The 22,437-nt window shown below is 60.3% G+C and overlaps 2 protein-coding genes across 9 annotated transcripts in view; one reads left to right on the forward strand and one right to left on the reverse strand.

Moving 5' to 3' along the window:
- Positions 1-2,065: 2,065 nt before the first annotated feature.
- LARGE2 (LARGE xylosyl- and glucuronyltransferase 2) lies at positions 2,066-8,152 on the forward strand. Its single transcript, XM_051964578.1, has 15 exons — positions 2,066-2,164; positions 2,511-2,667; positions 2,767-2,945; positions 3,633-3,715; positions 3,850-3,973; positions 4,645-4,816; positions 4,934-5,038; positions 5,198-5,310; positions 5,462-5,587; positions 5,801-5,956; positions 6,033-6,190; positions 6,269-6,547; positions 6,973-7,119; positions 7,212-7,407; positions 7,511-8,152. The coding sequence occupies exons 2-15, from the start codon at positions 2,565-2,567 to the stop codon at positions 7,706-7,708; spliced, it is 2,139 nt and encodes a 712-aa protein (XP_051820538.1). The 5' UTR covers positions 2,066-2,164; positions 2,511-2,564; the 3' UTR covers positions 7,709-8,152.
- Positions 8,153-10,619: 2,467 nt separating this feature from the next.
- PHF21A (PHD finger protein 21A) overlaps positions 10,620-22,437 on the reverse strand; it is a 196,516-nt gene continuing 184,698 nt past the window's right edge. For all 8 annotated transcript variants that reach the window (XM_051964581.1, XM_051964587.1, XM_051964586.1 and 5 more), the window contains 4 exons: positions 20,483-20,638; positions 16,431-16,506; positions 15,187-15,290; positions 10,620-12,054 (listed from right to left, as the gene is read on the reverse strand). In XM_051964581.1, coding sequence (XP_051820541.1) covers positions 11,800-12,054; positions 15,187-15,290; positions 16,431-16,506; positions 20,483-20,638 — 591 coding nt within the window. In that variant the 3' untranslated portion in view covers positions 10,620-11,799. The remainder of the gene's footprint in view (positions 12,055-15,186; positions 15,291-16,430; positions 16,507-20,482; positions 20,639-22,437) is intronic.

Consider the following 22,437-nt stretch of genomic DNA (forward strand, 5'->3'; position numbering starts at 1 on the left):
TCTAAGCCTGGAAACAGGGAGGTGCCGACCTGGGGAGAGAGGAAGTTTCCAACACTGAGCTCCTCACCCTGATGGCATCCCGGCTCTGGTCTGTCCGAAGCCCCTGCCCCGTCACTGCCACTTCCCCTCTCCCTCCACAATCTCCCTCCTCCAGCCCCAGAGTGCCCTAGAGACAGTCCTGGAGTAAGAAAGGCAGAGCTGCAGGCCTCTCACCAGCTTCACGGGCCTTCCATGCTTCCTCACCTCAGTTTCCCCATCCATGAAAATGGGAGCAAGGAGGGAAGCGACCTGGAAGATACAAAACATCTCTCTCAGCTCTGACATGTGTTCTGAGCTGCTTCCTGTCACCTCTGTAATAAAAACAGTCCACCCTGATGCTGCAAGAAGCACCGTTCCTACGTTCTGTTCTTTGACCTCACAGCACAGCTGTAAGATAAGGACAGTGGCTCCGATTGGGTCTAATGACAAAACTAAGGCTCAGAGATACCAGGGATAGGCCACAGTCACAGGGAGGGAGTGTCAGTCCTGGGATCTGCACCCGGACCTCCTGGAGGCCAGGCCCTGAGCACCAAAGCCTTCCTAGGGCCTTCCAGCTCTCCCACTGAGGGGGGCCAAGGTCTTTTGTATTCGAAGATTCATATATGGTGAATACATAGGTATTTGTATTCCAAGGTTGCTTTCACTACAACATTCTTTGTTCACTTCCTTTGATCCAAAGTCATTTCTGTTTTGAAGATTTTTGTGTTCTAAGGGCCCTCCCAGCTCTGACATTCCCTGTTCCTGGGTCCCTCCAGCTCTGACATTCCCTGTTCCTGGGTCCCTCCCAGCTCTGACATTCCCTGTTCCTGGGTCCCTCCCAGCTCTGACATTCCCTGTTCCTGGGTCCCTCCCAGCTCTGACATTCCCTGTTCCTGGGTCCCTCCCAGCTCTGACATTCCCTGTTCCTGGGTCCCTCCCAGCTCTGACATTCCCTGCCACTTCTGACACTTTAGGGTCTAAGGTCCCTCCCAGCTCTGACATTCCCTGTTCTTGGGTCCCTTCCACCTCTGACATTCCCTGTTCCTGGGTCCCTCCCAGCTCTGACATTCCCTGCTCTTGGGTCCCTCCCACCTCTGACATTCCCTGTTCTGAGTTTTCTTAGCTCTGACATTCCCTGCCACTTCTGACACTTTAGGGGACCTTAGACCCTCCCACCTCTGACATCCCCTGTTCTGAGTTTTCTTAGGTCCTTCCTGGACCTGACATTCCCAGTTCTAAAAGCCCCCTCCCCCCAGTACCTCCTACTCATATATCTGTGTTCTGTTCTTCACCCCCCAGTCTATTGGGGGAAACAGGAATAGACAGTGCCAAAGGGAGAGACTTCCTGAGTCCATAGGCCCTGAGTGCCGTGTCCAGTGAGAAGCTGAAAGTGACCCCCCAGTCCCCAGCTCTGCTCTCCTGCCCTCTCCGGCAGCCTCCGGTCGCAAAGGCCCACGGTCCCGAAGGCCTGCCGGGTGCAGCGGGCTGCGGCCGGGCCTGCGAAGTGTCCTCTCAGACGCAGGTGTGAGGCGCTTGGCCCGGGGGGATGGGGGCGGGGGGAGCCGCTCCCGCGTGGCCCCTGAGCCTGCCCCGGCGGGGCTCACTTCCCTTCCCCTCGGAAGCCACAGCCGCGAGCCGAGCGGGACCCGAAGGGCAGGCCTGGGGAGGAGCTGCTTCCCAGCCCAGCTGCGCCCCCCCCTCCCGCCCCTCCCTCTCCACGGCCCGCCAGGTTTCCCAGCCCAACAGGTGTCCCTCCTCCCAAGTCCCCTCCCCCCGGCGGGCGGGAGCCCCAGCTCCGCGGAGTCCGCATTCCTTCCCGGCGGCGGCCTCCACCCCCGTGCCCTCCGCCCGCCCCCCCAACCTTTCACATGCAAACTCCGCTCCTGTCCAGTGATTCCTCGGCCCCCTGAGGCTGCCTCCTTTGATCCCTCAGGCCGGGGTCAGCGGGCCCCGCCAGGCCCCGCCCCCTCGCCTGTTTGAGGGGGGATCGGGAAACAGCCGGGCCGGGCTCTTTTGTGGCTGCGAGTCCGGGCAGGGGGGAGCTTGCCTTTCCCCAGCCTGCCCCCGCCCCGCTCGAAGCCCGCGAGCTCGTGGTTGGGGGCGCGGGCGAAGTTTAGCCCCGAGAAGTGTGTTGAGTTGAAACCAGGTAAATGGGAGGGGGAGGGGGCTTCCTGGGTGGCCTCCCGGGCCCGGAGGAGGGGTGCGTTGAGGCTCCCCGCACCTTTCCAAGTTAGGCTCGGGGGGAGCCTGGGCGCGGGCCCTCCCCCTTCCCTGCTGAGCCTAGCGGAGCCGAGGTGAAACTTGAGTCAAGGTGGCTGGGCGGGCGGGAGGCGGGGCGGGATCCTGCCCGGACCGGCCGGGAGCTTTCGGGAAGACTCCGCGGCGCGGCGGGCCGGGCGGGCCGGGAGCGAGCGGCGCAGGTGAGAGCGGGAGGGCGCCGCCCCGACGGCGCGGCCCCGGCCCCGCTCCTGCCTCCCTCCCTCCCTCCCCAGGGTCTAGGATGCCGCCTGCCGCCCCGGGCCGGGCCGCTCCGCCCTGAGCTGGCCATGCTGCCCCGGGGGCGGGGGCGGCTGAGGGCGCTGGGGGCCGGGCTCCTGCTGCTGCTGCTGCTGCTGTCCGCCCTCTACCTGCTCAGCGGGGACCTGGCGTGTGAGTGGCCGGCGCGCGCGGGGGGGGCGGAGGGTGGGGGGGGGAAGAGGGGGCTGCTCCCCCAGCGGGACCCCGACGCCGACCCGTGTCTCCGCGCAGATGGCCGCCTGCTCCTGCCGGCGCCGTGCTCCGGAGGGGCCCTGTCGGGGCTGGGGGCTCACGTTCGGGCCGTGGAGGAGGAGAATCGGCAGCTTCGGGAGGAGCTCCGGCGCTCGGGGCGCGGGGAGACGCGGGGCTGGACGGCCTGCCACCAGCAGCCCGCGCTCCAGAAGTGCGAGGTGAGCCCGGGCCCCGGAACCGGCGGAGGGGAGCTGGGGAGGGGGCGCCAGGCTGCCCCCAAGTCTAACTTGGAAAGCTGCGGGGAGCCTGAACGCACCCCTCCTCCGGGCCACCCAGGAAGCCCCCTCCTCCTCCCATCCACCTGCCCCGAGCCGGCCAGCGCCGCGAGGGGGGACGCGCCCTGGCCCGGGAGCCCCTTCCTCTTATAGGCGCGCTTCCCTGCCCTGCTGGCCCCAGCTGGAGGTGGTCCCCAACGGGGATTTCGGAGGGTCTGGGGACTTGGAAGGGAAAAGCCCCCCTTTCTTTTGGCTCCTTCGGGATCCGAGACTTGATTTTCCGAATTTAAGAACATTCTTCCGAGTTCCTCCACTTCGCCAGCCTGCTCCTGGGGGCGGGGGGTAGGAGCCCCGGGCCTCCCGGCTGAGCGGGGCTCTGAGGTCCAGTCTCTCCGGCACTCTGACGGGGCTCACCTTTGCCCCCGGGGTCTCTGGCTAAGCTGCGAACGCCCTCCCCGAGGGCCCGGCACCAAATCTCAGCCCCCAGACTTGCCATCTGGTGTGATGGTCCCCGCCTCAGTTTCCCCATCACTCAGATGGGGCTGGCTGAGCTCCGAGCGACCCCGCCCCCTGCCCCGTGGGAAGGGGGCCCAGGGGCGGCCTCACCTGCATCTCCTCTCCCTCCTCCAGCTCGTGCATGTGGCCATTGTGTGCGCCGGGCACAACTCCAGCAGGGACGTGGTCACTCTGGTCAAGTCCATCCTCTTCCACAGGTAGCTGCCCCCGCTGCCTCCCTCCCCAGTCCCGCCCCCCCCAAGCCCAGCGCTCCCAGGGGCACCAGTCAGTCTCTCCCGGAGGTCGGGCCGGGCTGCCCGAGGCCCCCTCCCCCAGACTCCCCTCCCCCCAGGAAGAATCCTCTGCACTTCCACCTGGTGACGGACTCTGTGGCTCGCGACATCCTGGAGACTCTCTTCGGCACGTGGAGGGTGCCCTCGGTGTCCGTGAGCTTCTACAAGGCCGATGAGCTGCAGGTAGGGAGCGCGGAGCCCCCCCCCCCCTGCCCCGCAGTTTCCCAGGCTGGGAGAGGAGCCGGAAATGGCTCCTGCCCTCGGGGTTCAGACCCTCCCCCCACGGCTGTTCCCTCCTCCTGGCTGCCCTCCCCGTCCTGCCCGGCCGGTTTCTGGCGGGGAGCGCTCTCGGGCTTGACCTCTACCACCACTGCTCGGCCTGCTGGGAGACCGTGTTCGGGGGCTCCCGCGGTCCCTTGGCCCTCCCTGGTTGGACAGCTGGGGGAAGGGCGCGCAGAGGGGCCCGATGGCGCAGTGGTTAGCGCGTGGGCCCTGGAGTCCGCAGGACCTGAGTGCAAATCCAGCCTCAGACATTTACAGTCCCTTAAACCCAGCTGCCTCCCGGGTTAAGCGAGCTCCTTGGGGGAGGGAGGCCGTTGCCCCCAGGCCCCTTCCTTGGGCCGGCCTCGGTGACGGGGCAGTGACCCCACATCCTTTACCTTTGGGGGTTCTCAGGAGAGCGTCTGGTCCCCCAGAGTCGGCAGGCGAGGCTCCTCCTCCGGCCCCGGCCCCTTGTGGGGGGCTGCCCCTCCTTCCTTCCTCAGCTCCGTGGCTGAGCTTCCCGTCCCCAGCTGGGCCCTTCTGCGTGGAACAGGCTCCGGGGGGGTCCTGGGTCACGCGCCCCCTCCCCCCAGCCCGAGGTCGCCTGGATCCCCAACAAGCACTACTCGGGCATCTACGGCCTCCTGAAGCTGACCCTGCCCCGGGCCCTGCCCCCCGGCCTGCCCCGCGTCATCGTCCTGGACACCGACATCACCTTTGCTTCGGACATCGCCGAGCTGTGGGCTGTCTTTGCCCGGTTCTCAGGTGGGGGCTCAGACCAGGGCCCCGGGACGCCCCCTCCCCGTGTGACACCGGCCCCGGGAACCCGGTTCTAAGGGGGGGTCCCCGCCCCCCATTTCCCGTCTCCCTTCTTCCCCCCAGACAAGCAGGTGATCGGGCTGGTGGAGAACCAGAGCGACTGGTACTTGGGGAACCTCTGGAAGAACCACCGGCCCTGGCCCGCCCTAGGCCGGGGCTTCAACACAGGTGAGGCCGTGGGCAAAGCCCCCTCTTCCGCAGCCTGTCTCCTCGGGGAAAAGTGGGGCCGCGGCGGTTCTTCCCCTTCCCTGCCTCGCTGGGGGGGGCTGCCCTTGCTGCGGGGCCGGGGTTCGGGCCCGGGGGTCCCAGCAGCCGCGCCTTCCGCAGGGGTGATTCTCCTGCACCTGGAGCGCCTGAGGCAGGCGGGCTGGGAGCAGATGTGGAGGCTGACGGCCGAGCGGGAGCTGCTGACCATGCTGGCCACTTCTCTGGCGGACCAGGTGGGGGGGGGTCCCCGGCCGGGGGGAGGGGGATGGGCGGGGGGTGGTCCGGGCCGGGATGGGGGGAGCATGGGGTGTGGGGGGGATGGGCAGGGGGGGCGGGCTCTGGGGAGCCCCTCAGGGCGAAAGGGTCCCCGGCCGCTCCTTTCAGGACATCTTCAACGCCGTGATCAAGCAGCACCCGTGGCTCGTGCACCCGCTGCCCTGCTCCTGGAACGTGCAGCTCTCGGACCACACGCGGGCCGAGCAGTGCTACTCGGAGGTGTCCGACCTCAAGGTGGGGCCGGGGGGGCCCCGGATGGCGGGGGGGGGCTAGGGGGGCCCCGGATGGCGGGGGGGGGCTGGGGGACCGGGGGGCCGGGGGGGGCTGGGGGGGCCCCGGATGGCGGTGGGGGGCCGGGGGGGCCCCGGATGGCGGGGGGGGGGCCCCGGATGGCGGGGGGGGGGGCGGGGGACCAGGGGGCCGGGGCTCACACTCCCTCCCCCCCAGGTGATTCACTGGAACTCACCCAAGAAACTCGGGGTGAAGAACAAACATGTGGAGTTCTTCCGCAACCTCTACCTGACCTTCTTGGAGTACGACGGGAACCTGCTGCGCAGGGAGCTGTTCGGCTGCACCGGCGCCCCCCCGAGCGAGCCAGAGCAGGTGAGCGGGGGCACGGGGCTGGGGGAGGGGCGGCAGGCGGCCCCCGCCCCCCGCGCTGACCCCCTCGCGCCCCCAGCCCAGACGAGCCCCGGGGGAGCTGGAGGAGGAGGGCTGCGAGGAGTTCCGCCAGCAGCAGCTCGTCGTGCACCGGGTGCACCTGACCTTCCTGCCCTACGAGCCCCCCGCCCCCCATCCGCACGATGTCACCCTGGTGGCCCAGCTGTCCATGGACCGGTAAGGGGGGAGGTGGGGGAGGGGAACGGGGGGGAGGGAAGGTGGGGGCGGGGCAGCGGCTCACCCCCCCCTCCCCAGGCTCCAGATGCTGGAGGCGCTCTGCCGCCACTGGGCGGGCCCCATGAGCCTGGCCCTGTACCTGTCGGACGCGGAGGCCCAGCAGTTCCTGCGCTTCGCGCGGGCCTCCGAGGTGCTGGCCGCCCGGCGGGACGTGGCCTACCACATCGTGTACCGCGAGGGGCCCCTGTACCCCGTCAACCTGCTCCGGAACGTGGCCCTGGGCCAGGCCCGCACCCCCTACGTCTTCCTCAGCGACATCGACTTTCTGCCGGCCCGCTCCCTCTACGACTACCTCAGGTGGGCCGGGGGCTCGCGCTCCTGCCTCTGTCCCCCGGGCCTGTCCCATGGGGGCTCGCGCCCCCGTCTGTCCCCCGGCCCATCCCGTCCCATAGGGGCTCGCACCCCCGTCTGTCCCCCAGGCCTGTCCCATGGGGGGCTCGCTCCTGCCCCTCTGTCCCCCGTCCCGTCCCATGGGGGCCCGCGCCCCCGTCTGTCCCCCGGGCCTGTCCCATAGGGGCTCGCGCCCCCGTCTGTCCCCCTGTCCTGTCCGTGGGGGGCTCGCGCTCCTGCCCCTCTGTCCCCCGGGCCTGTCCCATAGGGGCTCCTGTCCCGTCCGTGGGGGGCCTGCACCCCCATCTGTCCCCCGGCCCATCCCCCCTTTTGCCGCTGCCGGGCCGCCCTCTCCCAGGGGGAGGGGCCCCCTCACGCCCTCCCTCCCGCAGGACCTCCATCGAGGAGCTGGGCCTGGCCACCCGCAAGGCCGCCCTGGTGGTGCCGGCCTTCGAGACCCTCCGCTACCGCCTGAGCTTCCCCACGTCCAAGGCGGAGCTGCTGTCCCTGCTGGATGAGGGCTCCCTCTACACCTTCAGGTGAGACCCCTCCCCCTCCCCCCTCCTCCTCCCCCCCTCCCCTTCCTCTCCCCATCCCCCCCAGGGTGACCCGGGCTCTCCTGGGCCTGCAGGTACCACGTGTGGCCCCGCGGGCACGAGCCCACCGACTACGCCCGCTGGCGCCAGGCCCGGGCTCCCTACCGTGTGGAGTGGGCGGCCGACTACGAGCCCTACGTGGTGGTCCCCCGGGACTGCCCCCGCTACGACCCCCGCTTCGCGGGCTTCGGCTGGAACAAGGTGGCGCACATCATGGAGCTGGACGCGCAGGTGGGTCCCCCGGAGCCCCCCAGTTCCAGGCGAGCCCGCGTGGGCGCAGGGGAAGGGGGGCTCCCGGCTCACTCCCCGCGGGGTCTCGGCCCCCTCCTCGCAGGAGTACGAGTTCTTGGTTCTGCCCGAAGCCTTCGCCATCCACTTACCCCACGCTCCGAGCCTCGACATCTCCAGGTTCCGCTCCAGCCCCGCTTACCGGCGGTGCCTCCGGGCCCTCAAGGAGGAGTTCCACCAGGACCTGTCCCGGCGCTACGGCGCGGCCGCCCTCAAGTACCTCACGGCCCAGCGGCAGCTCTGAGGGGTCCCGGGCCGGCGGGCCCCCGGCGCTCCCACAGACACAGACCCCCGGAGCTCCCACAGACGCGGCCCGGGCTGGTGGGCTCCCAGTGTTCTCCCCCCCCCCCGGGGCCCAGTGTCCGAGGCCGGGGCCACAGGGGAGTCGTCGCCCTTGGACAAAGGGGGAGGAGCCGGGCCGGCAGGCCCCCAGCGCTCCCACAGACGTGGGCCCCCGGAGCTCCCACAGACGCGGCCCCGGGCCAGTGGGCCCCCAGTGTCCCCCTCCCCCCCCGGGGCCCAGTGTCCCTGAGGTATTTATAGAGCTCCGAGGCCGGGGCCAGAGGGGAGTCGTGGCCCTTGGACAAAGGGGGAGGAGCCGGGCCGGCTCTTGCCGCCCTCAGCCAGGATGGGCCAGCGTCCCCACTCCGTCCTGGACTTTTGTAATTAAAGCAGCTTTTTTACTCTTTCCCCTCCTCTTCTGGTTTCCTGGGGCAGGGGATCAGAAACGTCCCCAAGACCCCAGACCCAATTACAGAATCAGAGTGTAACCCACCAGTCTTGCAGCATGGCCGTGTGGGAAAGGGGCCCCATTGGGGGCGAATCCTGGCTTTCCCTTCGTCCCAGTGTGTGACCGCGGGCAAGCCTGCCTCGGTTTCCCCATCTGTGAAATGGGGGACTTGGACCGATGGCTTCTTAGGTTGCCCAAGCTGGGACCCTCACCCTGCCCTCTGGGGCCGAATGAAGGCGGTCCAATCCCCCTCCTCCCCACCCCCATCCTGCTGCCCACGGAGCCGGCCCAGACCAGGCGAGAGCCAGAGGAGGAGGACGGAGGCTTCTGAGCCCCAAACCCCAACACAGGGAGGCCGACACCAGACTTCATTTTGTTTTATTTAGTAAAGTGTAAAAATAAATACAAATTTATCAGCTGCCTTCCGCCCTACCCCCTCCCTCCACAAAAACCCCAACCCCCAACAAAACACTTTGAACCTAAAACCCTACAGGGGGCTCTACAGAGACTGAAATCACAAGGGCTCCGAAGTCAGAGGGGGCCGCGGAACGGACCCCCGAGTCACGCCCCAACGTCCCTCTGGGCCCCCCCCAGTTCCGGGGGAGAAGACCCGGCCCATGTGGGGGGCTCCCGGAGGAAGCGCAGCCCGGGCCGGCTCTGGTCCTCAGGGAGGGGGGCGGCCCGCGGGGAGAGGGCCCTGCGCCAGCGGAGACAGGGAGGGCTCCCCGGGAGTCCCAAAGGCCGCCTACTGCCCCGGCTGGAATGGGGGGGAGGCTTCCCCCTCCTCCTCTCCCCCGGGCCCCCGCGGGGCCGCCACCTTCCCAAGGACGCCGCTGCCCGGGGTCCCCCTGCCTTAGCCCCGGCGGAGGCGCCTTTCCCTGTGTCCTTCCTACAGCGGGCGGGCGGTCAAGGCACTGTGGGCAGGCGGAAAGCCGGAGAAATCTAAGGGAGGGGCCGGGGGCCAGGCAGGGAGGGGGCCGGCCCCCCCCCCAAGCCAGCAGCTTCCCAGACGCCGCCACCTTGGCAAGCGGACCGACAGGTCGGGAGCCAGGCTGAAAGGCCATGAGAGGGAGGAGGGAGGGGGTCCAGGCGGGAAAGCCCCGGGGCAGCAGGGGGCGCAGGCGCAGCCATGACCGAGGCGGGCTGGAGGCCCTGGTCCTGCCCCGGGCACCCCCTCTGTCCGAGCCTGCAGGGGGCCGGAGGGGGAGCCCCGAGCTTAGGCCTCTCCCTGCACGGCCGGAGGGCCTCCTGGGCCCAGCTGCATCCTCAGCACAATGAGCTTGGGGGTTTCCCTTCCTAGTCCGCCCCGCGGGGCCCACGTCCTCCTCACAGGAGACCCCTTAGCCCCCACAGAGCCCCCCAAGACCCTTCCCCTCTCCTGACAAGGGCCTGAGCCCAGGCGAGTCAGAGCTCGGGGCCCGGGGAGGGGAAGAGCCACAGCGAGCGGCGGCCAACTATTTCTGGGACAAGTCTGGGCTGCTCCCCGGAGCTCCCTCGTTCCGGGGGAAGGCCCGGGGTCTCCAGGCTCCCAGCTGTGGGATCCTCCGCGACTTGGAGCCCCCGGCCCCGCCCGGGCCCTTAAGCCTCCTCTCTAACCTTCCGGGAGACGGGCAGGAGAATTCCTCCCAAGGGGCCTCACGTCCTGGGAAAGGGGAGGGGTCCGGCCCCAGGCGTCCAGCTAGTGGATGTGACGGGGGTCCGGCTATTGCTGGGAGCAGGGGCAGTGAGCCGGGGGAGGGGGCCGGCCAGCAGGTTCCCCCTTGACAGGAAAGCTCTCCAGCTGCCCGGGACGGAGACCCTGAGGTCCGGGGCCTTCCCCAAGGAGAGACACCCCAAGTCTCCGGCCAGTCCTCTCAGGAAGGGAAGAAACAAACGGGAACTGAAACAGCAAAAGAAAACCAACTCCAAACCAGCCCTGGCCAAGACTCGCCTGGGAATCCATTCCTTTTCTCTACCTGGGCTCCAACAAGGATGAAGACTCTCAAGAGGCAGGTGGGCAGACTCGGCCCCCGGGGCTTTCCGGGTCCCTGACGCGGTCAGCAGGGTGGGCGCCTCCCCCGCGGAGCCCCTGGAGGCCCCTTCCGGGAGCCCCGGCAGTCAGGGCCCGCACAAGATGTAGGGACCGAGTCGCCAAGAGACGGAGCGCCCTTCCAACAAGGGGGAATGGAGGGAGGGGTCCGGGGCGTCCCCCGGCGGGCTCGGGGTCCGGGGCCCTAACTCATCTGCCTGGAGACGCGCCCACAACGGAGCGGCCTCGTGAGCGGCAGATGCTGTGCTAAAAAATTAGAACTACACAGTCTTCTCCAGTTCTGACACCTTTTTAATAGAAATCACTGTTTTTAGGAAACAAATAGCACTTGTGTAAATTTTTTTTACAATGTTTCTTACCTTGATCTTAATTTAAGTAACACTAGGAAGACCTCAATAGCTTTTATTTTCCTTTTTAATTTAAAAAAAAGTTGTTGTCGTTTTCCCCAAGATACAAAGATTTTGCCCTTGCATAAAAAACAGTGCCCGAAACGATGACACGAGGACTCACAAAGACTCACTGTATCTCACTGACACTAGGACTCCTAATCTATACCATGCAAGGTCTCAGCTACCCCTTAACCGGGCTGTCAGCCTGAAAAACAGCTCTTCTAGTCCGTATTTTAGTTTTTGTTACAAAAAAAGTAAAAGAAACGTTTAAAAAAAAAGGAAAGGAAAGAAAACGTCTCCATTGAGTTCACACATCTGGGCTGTGGGGTGCTTTGCTCAGGCTCTTTCCGCTTTATAAATATAGAGAAGGGATGGAGCTCTGTTTCAAGTAAAATCACCGATCCGCCTTTTCCCGGGCCTCCGCCGCCCGGACTCGGAGGGAGGGGGCCCCGCTTGCTCCGCCCCACCCCAGCCCCCCAGAAAGTGCAGCGGGCAGATCCGGGGGGCTCCGGAAGGATGGGGGAGCCCGAGGGGGTGGGGCGGGGGCCGGGGAGAAGCGGGCCTGGGGGCCACTGGCCGCGGCCGTCCGGGCCGGCCCCCTCCCTCTGCCACCGGTATTAAATACTGCTTATTTGATATACTTTTCCCACCCTTGCGCCCACCCCCTCCCGCCCTCCCGCCCTCCCACCCTTCTGGGCACTGCGATTGCTTACATCTGGATTTCCTTTTTTTGTTGTTTTTGGTTTTATAGTCGTGAGAGTCTCAGACAGGAAAGCCCACGCGCTCTTTGGACCTCTCTTCCCCACCCAAGCGACGGCTCAGCCGTAAGGGTCTGAAACCTGCCCCGGCCTCTTCCCGCTCCCCAGCCCAGCCCGGCCCACCCCTCGTGGCTGTGGAGGCTGCTGCAGGCACACACTGGTGTAGAATAGAGAGAGTAAATAGAGATTTCACTTGGCACGGTGCTGGCAGAGCACCCCCAGCTGGCACTGTTTCACGTGATGCGGTCCAGACTTTGCATGTACACACAGTAATAAGGAGGATCGATTGGCAAACTCCGGCGCCACCTGGCACCGGCGGCTTCTCCCTCGGAGCCGAGGCTTTCGCCAAAGGAATCCTGCCCTTCCCAGAAGAGCCCGGCTCGGCTTTTCTGGGGCTCGGGGTTCCGCCGCCGCCCGCGGCCGGCCCCGTTATTTAGTCTCTTCGCCCTTGTTACAGTTCAGCGTGCAGCCCGGCGAGGGCGTGGGCGCCGGCGTGGAGGGCGCGGCGGGGGCGGGGGGCGTGCAGTCCGGGCCGTTGGGCAAGGCCGCCGAGCCGGCCTCAGAGTTCATGGGCTTGGACAGGTCGATGCCGTGGATGAGGCGGATCAGCTGCTTGACCTTCTCCAGGGAGCCGTGCATCTCCTTCTGCCTCGCCAGGATCGTGTTCTTCATCTCCATGCATTTCTGTAGAAAGGAGGGAGAAGGAGGGGCACTGAGTGGGCGGCGCCCGGGGCCTGCGGGGAGGGGGGGGGTCCCGCTAGATATGGCGGTCAGGCCGGCGGGGCCTGGAGCTGGGGGGGGGGCGCTCAGCCTGTTGCTCTCCTCCTCCCCTCCCTCTCCATGCCCAGGACCCGGCCCCCAGGCTGGGCCCTCGAGCCCTCAGGGCAGACCCGGCTGTCCGCAGGCCCTGCCACCTCTGCTACCTCTGCTCTGACCACTGCCCTCCCCGTTCCCTCCCCTCCCCCATGCCCCTGCTAATCATCCCCCGGCCCGAGAGTCTTCTGACCGCGTCCCCAGGGCGCCCCCGCTGCCACCGGGACCAGACGGACTGAGCCACGCGATGGGGAAGCCGAGCCGGGAGGGCCTTCGCAGCCAGCCCGGGCCACGTTAGGGCCAGGGAACCAGCCCCAGGCCTGACAAGGCAGGCTCGCCGAGCCCCCGCGGCCTTGCTTTCCAGGCAGCTCTGGTTCTGCTTCCGGGCCGGGGAACATCCTGGGGTTCTCAGGCTGCGCCCCCGCTGCGCCTTGTTCCCAGGATGCCCCAAATGCAGGGGCTCCCGCGGCGGCCCAGCCCTGCACGAGACACCCCCTCCCCTCCCCGGAGGTCACGGCCGGTCTGTGCCCTCTGCCCTCGGGGAGCACTTTCCGCAGTCTCACCAAGCGTCCGGCCCCCCGGCGCCCTCTGCGGCTCCACCAGCCAGGCGGGGACCACAGGCCCTCCGGAGCAGCTCCCGGCGCCGAGCCCAAGCTCACAGCCAGGGCAGGGCCATCCTAGCCAGGCTCTCTGGGACAAACCTCTTGTTTGTGACCCTCTTCCAGGCAGGGCGGCCGGGCAGCGGCCAGAACGGGGCCTGGAGCCAGGCGGCTACTGGCTGTTGGACCCTGAGCAAGTCACTGAGTCTCTGACTGGATTTCCTCACTTATAAAACAGTGGCCCCTTCCCCACGGGCTGCGGGAGGACCGTGGCAAACCACAAACTGTCCCGTGACACTCCCAGTCTCATCCATATGATGAACATCCCCTGAACCCGCCCCCGTTCTCCTCTCCCCTGCTTGTGGCCTCGGGGCCGGGGCCGGCCCTCTCTCTGCCTGTGCCCCCTCTCCCCTTCCTGTCCCCAGTGGCCCCCGACGCCCCCCCCTCCCCCAGCCCGTTCTCTCTCCTCAGACGCTCGGACTCCCAGAGCGAAGCGTGACCCTGAGCTCTCCCCCTCACTCCTCGCACCCTTTCACGGCCTGGCCCCGGCTCTACCATTCGAGTGCTGCGGTTCTCTCGGGGTGATGGAGGGGCCCTGCCTCATTCAGCGCGGCCTTCGCCCCAGGTTCTCTGTCTCCCCCACCAGGGGCCGTCTTTCCTGGACTTTCCCTCTCTGCTCTCTCCTGACGACCTCCCCGCTCTCCAAGTTTGATGACCGCCTCTAGGGAGATGACTCCAAAGTTCAAAGGTGCTTGCCGAAGTGCTCTAATACTGAGGTTTTTGAAACCAAGTACGACTTTCCATTTGACCCGACTCCATTTCATTTTATCCGGTTAGTTCCCACTTTCTGGGCCGGTCAGGATTTCGTTTTAACCCAGGTTCTTCCCGTGTCAGTCTCATCCCTCCCAAATCTGTGCTCTCCAAACCCGATCTCTGCCGAGAACCGAGACCCCTGGGGACCCCCTGCCAAGCAGGGAGCAAACCACTAACGAGTGCGCCTGGAGGGCCGATTACTCAGTGACTCCCTAACTCCTGGCTCCGCCGTCAGCCCTTGTGTTCCCTGAGAAGGAGGAGAGGCTTCATTAGCTGCTCTGCTAAGTTTGGGTTAAACTGCATCAAAAGGACTCGGCGTGACGGCTGACTCAGGGACTCGGTCCCAAGGAGGGAGAGGGCCTTCCTGCGGCTCCCGCGGAGGCCGCGCGGCTCGGCAGTCCCTGCTCCCTTTCCCAGGGGCCCGCTCACCATCCCTCCCATGCTGCGCCCCAGAGTTTCGGCCGACAGTGCGTGAGCGCCCCTTTTTCCTAGCATTTATTGAGGGCCCACTGTGTGCCTTTCACAAACACGTGACTTGCTTCTCACAATAACTGAGTCAGGTACATTTATACCCCGTTTGTTCATTATTTGACCATTGAGGAAACGGGCTCAGAGAGCGCTCGTGACTTGCGCAGGGTCACCCGTCTAGGAAGGGAGTGAGGGGGGACTGGACCTCGGGCCTTCCCGACTCCAGCCTGCAGCTTTGGGGTTCTCTGACCCACCGCTCGGGGCACTTTCCCCAGCCTTGGCCGCTGGCCCGGCTCGCTATCCCACCCGCCAGTATTCAGGGAGGGGTGGCCCCTTGGGGATCTGTGGGCCACAACCCTGTGGTTGTCTCTCGTTCAAAGGTTGTTCTTGGGCCGAGGAAGGAGGAGCAGCGTTTGCTTGGCTCCGTCCCCAGGGATTCCTCTGCGGTCCCACCTCCCCTTCGCAGGGCCCTTCCCTGCCCGCACGGTCCCCGCGCCCGGCTCTGCCCTGGCCCTTCCCGACTCTCACCACGTCTCAGCGGCTCTCCCCCAAACACAGCTTCCCAACAGGGGGTGCCGGCCGCCCAGCCCTCTCCTCCCCACCACATGCGGGGCCTCCCTCCAGCTCAGCGAGTGGTCCTCCCTCAGCCTCGGCCCCGCCCTTTCCCCTTAGCCACCTCTGGCCATTCCTTCTAACCAGAGTCTCTGACCTCTCCTCCCTGATTGTAGCCTCCTGTTCCTCGCCTCAGCTGCTCCCCCGGCTCTGCCTTCCTTCTCCTCCCCTCTCCCAGTTAAAGCCTCTCAGATGCATTTGTGCCCCCGCCTCCTCTCCGCTCCCTCCGCAGGAGCCCCCCCTGCAGCCCCACTGTCTGTGGGAGAGCGCTCTCTTGGGAAGGACCTCTAGAAATGTAGCTACTGGGAGGATGTGGGGTGACCCCGGAGAATGTGTGGCAAAGCAAGGAAGCTGGGCCGACATCTTGGATCCACTCAGCTCTCCTCCAAGGGGTCAGGATTGTCATCCCAAAGTCTGGACACCCCGATGCACCTGTGGAGCCGCCGCCCCCCACAAGCTCCCGACTGAGACCTGGGACGTGTTAGTTAGCAAGTGAACGAGGTCTCCTTACACTTATAGAATTGCTGAGCTGCTTCACCTTCTGCTCCAGCTGCTCTCGCTCCTGTTTTAAATCTGAACTCCATTTAAGCAGTTTCTGTTTTTCTTCTTCTTTTGCTGCAATAGAAAGGGGAACAGACTTACGAAGGCGTTCTCCGAGAAGACGCTCCCTTTCCCAGGGCTCTTCTGGCCACCACCTCGGGACGAGGGTCTCCTCACATTCCAAACACCCTGAGGCTTCCCAGGGTGGTGGGCTTGCAGAAGGGCACGAAGCCATGCGGGTCCAGGCCATGAAGCCATGCAGGTCCAGGCCACGGGGGGATCCTTTTTGTGGGCCCGGGGCTCCCCCGAGGACAGGCCTGCGCAGTCCCCTGGTGCTGCTGCTTACCTGAGTTCTGGCTTCTTAACTACTCAGCCAATCACTGTTTGAAAACAGTCTCCCCCTTCCCCTAGGTCTGCCCTTGTTGCTGATGGGAGTTGGCTCTCTTAATTACCCAGCCTCATAATGATCCCCCTCTGATGACATCAGCTCTCAAATCTTGCCTGTCACAGCTAATCCCTCTCAGACCTGGCCCTCCTTTTTAATTTGCATGGAAACCACCCTAAATGTGGGCCCTCGCCTTTCAGCTAGAACACTGGTTCTTAAAGAGTGGGCCAAGGACCCCGAGGGCCCCCCAACATACTTGAGGAGGATGCATAAGGTCAAGAGTATTCAATAATTTTTAAGAAAAGAAGCTCGAGACCCCGAGTTGAGAACAGATTGCAGTCTGATTAGCTGTTCCTTCTCCTTCCAGGCTCTCCTCTCAGACTAATTTTTCGAATTGTTTTTAGAACTCCTGTTCCCTCTCATCATACAGATCCCTATTCCTGGAATTCCGAGCAGCTTCTGCAGGCACACCCAGGGGTTTGTGGTCACCACGGGCCGGCCTCCCTCCCCAGGTGTGCCCTCGGCTCCCCAGCTGGCAGCAAACACCGATCCCTTCTCCCTTCCCCCTTCGGCAGAACCTCCTGACTAGGCTGGACGTTTCTTAGTGGTAGGGATCCCAGCACCTCACATCATCATTGTTGCATCGGAGACGGTGATGAGTTTTTGGAAACCATGGCTCTAGGTTAATAGGTTATCATCTCTTGCCTCTTCCCCAAATTTATCATCTCTTTCGTTTAAAAAACTTTTCATTTTACACGTTCGCTTTACTTTTAAAAGCAAGTGTGTCTTCCTACTGGGGACGCTGCAACAAGGTCACTGACATTCTTTACCTGCTTTGTAGGCAATATAGGAATGAACAATTGCTAAGGTCCCGGGCCAAGGAATTGCTTCTTCCTTTTTCAGCATCTGAAAGCAAACGCCAAAAACATCCAATGATCAGAATTTCACTTCGAGGATGGGAAATGCACACCAAAAGCCGCACCAGGCGACCGGTGGTCATTAACCTCCCAGAGATGGCGCCTTCCAGACTTGCCATAAAGATAGAGGAACGTCGCTGTTCGGTCTGCCCCATGTCTCTCTCACAAGCATGTGATGATAAATTAGGCAAGACTCTCAGTGGCCTTCACTTCTCAGGAAAGCGCTGTACTTTTTTTTTCTTTTTTCTTCTTAATAATAGCTTTTTTATTTTCCAAATACATGCAAAGACAGTTTTCAATATTCACCTTTGCAAAACCTTGTGTTCCAAATTTTTCTCCTTCCTCACCTCCCTTTTCCCCTACACGTAGTAATCCCAAGTAGGTTAAATATGAAGCACCGAGCTTCTGATAGGAAGGGGAAAGCCTGGTCACTGCTCCAGACTGACGGACAAAAAGCAGGAGGCCTTCTGAGCCTCCCAACAATGCAGCACATAGGCAGACCATAGACCATGATTTTCTCCCCACCTTTTCTTGCTCCAGAGATCCCACTACTGACACTGATAAACTAGTGTGACGTTAGCAATCAATAGCAGGATTAGGCCTGACTTAGTTTTTCTCTCTCAATTTTCAGCATTTTCCCTTTAAAAAATACATAATATAACTCCATAACTCAGACTTGATCAAGTGAAAAATATAAATTACCTAGGAAAAAAACTCCTTATTTGAAAAAAAACTGCTCAGAAAATTAAAAAGCAGTTTGGCAGAAATTAGGCTTAGACAATATTTTACACCACATTCTACAATATATTCTAAATGTACCATCTCAATATTAAAAATATTGCAATAAAAAATGAGAAGAAAAACATCACAAGTCACTCACGGATATTAGTAGGCAATGCATTTATAACCAAAGGACAGATGAGATTACAAAAGATAAAATAAATAATCGATTACTTGAAACTGAAAAGTTTCTGCACAAACAAAACTAATGCAACTAGAAAAAGGGAAGTGGTCAAACAGGAAAACATCTTTGTTATCAAATTTCTCTGAAATGTAAATCAAAATGAGGTTTCATTTCATAATCTACAAATTGGCAAAAATAGTCAAGAAGGGTTATAGAATGATAAGTGCACCGATACGTTGCCAGTGAAGCTGTGACACGGCACAACCACTCGGAAAACAACTGGACTTAAGCAAGTGGAAAGATTTGTATCCAAAATATATGATTAACATACATATGTGTGTATATAGACAAATGTGTACATATGTGTCCATGACATATATGTATGCATGTATGTTTGTGTATATGACTAGTAGCCATTCCCCAATAGATAAGTGGTCAAAGGACAGCAATAGTCAGTTCTCAAAAGAATTGAGAAGTACAATAATCGCATGAAAGATTGCTCTAAATCACTAATAAGAGAAATGTAAATCAAAATGAGGTTTCATTTCATAATCTACAAATTGGCAAAAATAGTCAAGAAGGGTTATAGAATGATAAGTGCACCGATACGTTGCCAGTGAAGCTGTGACACGGCACAACCACTCGGAAAACAACTGGACTTAAGCAAGTGGAAAGATTTGTATCCAAAATATATGATTAACATACATATGTGTGTATATAGACAAATGTGTACATATGTGTCCATGACATATATGTATGCATGTATGTTTGTGTATATGACTAGTAGCCATTCCCCAATAGATAAGTGGTCAAAGGACAGCAATAGTCAGTTCTCAAAAGAATTGAGAAGTACAATAATCGCATGAAAGATTGCTCTAAATCACTAATAAGAGAAATGTAAATCAAAATGAGGTTTCATTTCATAATCTACAAATTGGCAAAAATAGTCAAGAAGGGTTATAGAATGATAAGTGCACCGATACGTTGCCAGTGAAGCTGTGACACGGCACAACCACTCGGAAAACAACTGGACTTAAGCAAGTGGAAAGATTTGTATCCAAAATATATGATTAACATACATATGTGTGTATATAGACAAATGTGTACATATGTGTCCATGACATATATGTATGTATGTATGTTTGTGTATATGACTAGTAGCCATTCCCCAATAGATAAGTGGTCAAAGGACAGCAATAGTCAGTTCTCAAAAGAATTGAGAAGTACAATAATCGCATGAAAGATTGCTCTAAATCACTAATAAGAGAAATGTAAATCAAAATGAGGTTTCATTTCATAATCTACAAATTGGCAAAAATAGTCAAGAAGGGTTATAGAATGATAAGTGCACCGATACGTTGCCAGTGAAGCTGTGACACGGCACAACCACTTGGAAAACAACTGGACTTAAGCAAGTGGAAAGACTAAAATGCCCATATCCTTTGAACCAGAGACTCCATGACTGGGTCTATATCCACAGGAAGCCAGAGGTATATAGAAACTCCCTATATAATCCAACATATTTACAGCAGCATTGATTTCATGATCAACAACTAAGAATTGGAAACAAAATAATGCCCATCAATTGGGGAATGGCCAACCCGATTCTGGTGCTTAAATGTACTGGAATATTGCTGTGAACACCGAGAAACACAGAAAGAGCTATAAGAACTGATGTAGAGGGAAGTCAGCAGAGTCAAGATGTAAATTTAAAAAAAAAGCCATGATATACTAAAAAAATCAAAATAAAAAATGTAACAAAATTATCAATAAGACCAAGCTAGACTTGAATGAAGAAATGTGAGAAGTTATCCCCGACCTCATCTTTGTTGAGGGGGAGGTCCACAGGTGTTGCACATAGCATATGTTTTTAGACCTTTTCAATGTATTCATCAATTGGATTGATTTTTTTCTCTCAAGAAATATTATTTGTTATATGGAATGGCACTCTGGGAGGGGAAGGAAAAGGAAAGGATGTTTGGGATCACTATGTGATACAAGAAACAAGATTATTAATAGGAATTTATTTTTAAAAAGCTCAAAATATAAAATATCTCTTTTCCAGAATCAATGTGCTCAAAGCCCTGTGCCAAAAGGAAATTATTTGGACAATGAGTTTTTCCTCAAAAAGACATGAGGAAAAGATGAACTGAGAGGCCAGGGTCTCCCACTCAAGCCTTCCACTCTCTCTTACCATCTTGGTAAGATCTGGGAGCCTCCTAGTGGACTTAACCTGGCACCAGGTTAAAAGAAAAGAAGAGTTTTTCTCTAGCCAGGAATTCTGGGAGCTGAAACAAAGTACTCCTGGGCTTTTCTGGCTTCTGGGGTAATAAGAATTCATTCAGGCTCCAGGGGTTTCAGTTGTGGAAAATTGAGATAGTGCTTTCTAGCTCATTTCCTGAAACTGGTGCCAGTGGAGGTGTGTGATGGACCCGCTGTTTCTTTTCCAAAACAATTACCTGGCACTTGTTTGGGGGGGTTTTGTTTCTGGCGGGAGTTGAACAAACAGAAGGTTCAGACTCTGCCTTAAGAGCTGTTCTCGGAGCACTGTGCATTAGAGAGAACAGGACAGAGTGCTGTGTGTGCTGATAGTTTAAGGGGACAAAGACAGTGACAGGTCAGCACATGTCTTTTCCATTAAGAGCTGGAGGCGTGATAAATCTCAGGAAGAGGCTGGAAAAATTCAGAGGGAACAATAGACGTAAATGCATATTTTGTGAAGAGAGAGAGCACCAGCTCAGCACACAAAAGAATAGCAGAGAGCATTCTGATGGGCTCCGTGTGTGTGTATGTGTGCATATGTGTGTGTATGTATGCGTGCATGTGTGTGTGTATGGGTGCACGTGTGTGTATGCATGCATGTGTGTGCGCGTGCATGTGTGTATGTGTGGGTGTGGATGCACGTGTGTGTATATGTGCACGTGTGTGTGAGTGTGTGCGTGTGTGTTGGGGTGCTCTCATCCATCACTATCAAAAGCAAGCTGGTTCCAAAGGAAGGAGGCGCGTTTTGTGCAGAGCCAGGCCGGCCACGCCGGAGCACCTCCCTGCCCTCACACAGTACCTGGTCTTGACATTTGGGACAAATCCACATGCCCTTGGGAATAGTTTTCAGAGGAGGGTCCAGACAGTCCAGGTGATACACACGGGAACATGTGTCACACATTAACAACTGCCCACTTTTTCTGCAAACGCTGCAAAAATCCTCATGGATATCACCCTAAGAAAGCGAGGTGAGAGAGGGCAGAAAAGGAAACGGTGACTTTTGATATTCACGCCGAGCTGATTTTCTTTCAGCACAACTGACTGGTAGGGGCGAGTTTTCACCGAGCTCCAAGGGAGCTGAGAGCACCAGGCTCTTTCCCCTTCTTTCCCCCCTCTTCTGTCTCCTCCCCCACCCTCCCCCATCCTGGGCACAGCAGGTGGTCGCCTGGACGCCTTGTGAAGCTCTGGGGTCCCCAAGGGGCTAAAACAGTTTTCAAATTTCAAAGGTTCAGAGAAACCCTCTAGTCCAAGAGCCCCAGGCAGCATTTTTTAGGCGGTGCCCTCAGTATTTGTGTTTTGTGAGGGGGGGATAAACAGTCCCCGAATCTGAAGTTCTGAAGTCCTCCTTGGTGACGGGGCCCCAGAGAACTCATCCCCCCTTCAGTGTCAGGATGTGGCCCCTGAGCCGGAGGAGAGCGAGCGGGCTCCGAGGCCCAGCAGGGGCCGGAGCCCAGAGCCGGCCGGGACATGGTGGTCAGTGTCAGCGGCAGCTTCGCACTGACCGGTGGTGGGCCCCCAGGGACAGGGGTGGGGACCAGGGACTGCCCCCAGGGACAGGAGAGGACCGGAGGAGCCCCAGCCGAGGCCGCTTGTGGGCGGGAAGCCTCCCTGGTTCTCCCAGGCGCTCTGATGCGCACGGTCCCCAGAGGACCAGCGGGCAGCGGACTCAGGTTTGTTAACAGGACAATGGGGTCTCTGGGCCAAGCCAGGTGAGGGGCTCCTGAGGCTCTGCTCCTGGGCTGCCCCTGCCCGAGGCTCCTCTCAGGGTCGCCCGCCCACATCCCAGCACCCGCGCCCACCCCCGGCTCCAGCGGGCCCAAGAGGAGGAGGGGGAGTGTGGGCCGGGAGCACGGCCACTTTGTGGGGCAGACAGCGGAGAGCCTGAGGCGGAGCTAGGCCTGCCGGGGCTCCTCCTCCCTCAGGGGGGTGCTGCCCCCAAGAGGCCTCTGGGAGGAGCGCACAATGGGGGGCCCCGGACCCCCATAAGGTTCTCAGCACGAGGATCGGCCGGGAAGCCCAAGGAATCCTGCGCTCGGGCTGAAAGGCTCCGGTCCGGGGACGACTGCTCTGAATCAAAAGGGAACTGGGGGAGGGGTCAGCCATGAGGGCCCCAACCGCGGCCTCCTTATCAGGTGGTGAAAGCACGCGCACACAGGGCACACACACACACAGGGCACACGCACTCATACACGCACGCATACACGCACACACACACACACAGGGCAAATGCACCCGTACACGCGCACACACATGCACACAGGGCACACGCACTCATACACACACGCACACACACACACACACAGGGCAAATGCACCCGTACACGCGCACACACATGCACACAGGGCACACACACCCGTACATGCGCACACACACACACAGGGCACACGCACTCATACATGCACGCACACACACACACACACACACACCCGTACATGCGCACACACACACACAGGGCACACGCACTCATACACGCACGCACACACACACACACACACACAGGGCACACGCACTCATACACGCACGCACACACACACACACACACACACAGGGCAAATGCACCCGTACACGCGCACACACATGCACACAGGGCACACGCACTCATACACGCACGCACACACACACACACACACACAGGGCAAATGCACCCGTACACGCGCACACACATGCACACAGGGCACACGCACTCATACACGCACGCACACACACACACACACAGGGCAAATGCACCCGTACACGCGCACACACATGCACACA

This window comes from Antechinus flavipes, chromosome 6 (genome assembly GCF_016432865.1).
Source record: "Antechinus flavipes isolate AdamAnt ecotype Samford, QLD, Australia chromosome 6, AdamAnt_v2, whole genome shotgun sequence".
NCBI lineage: Eukaryota > Metazoa > Chordata > Mammalia > Dasyuromorphia > Dasyuridae > Antechinus > Antechinus flavipes.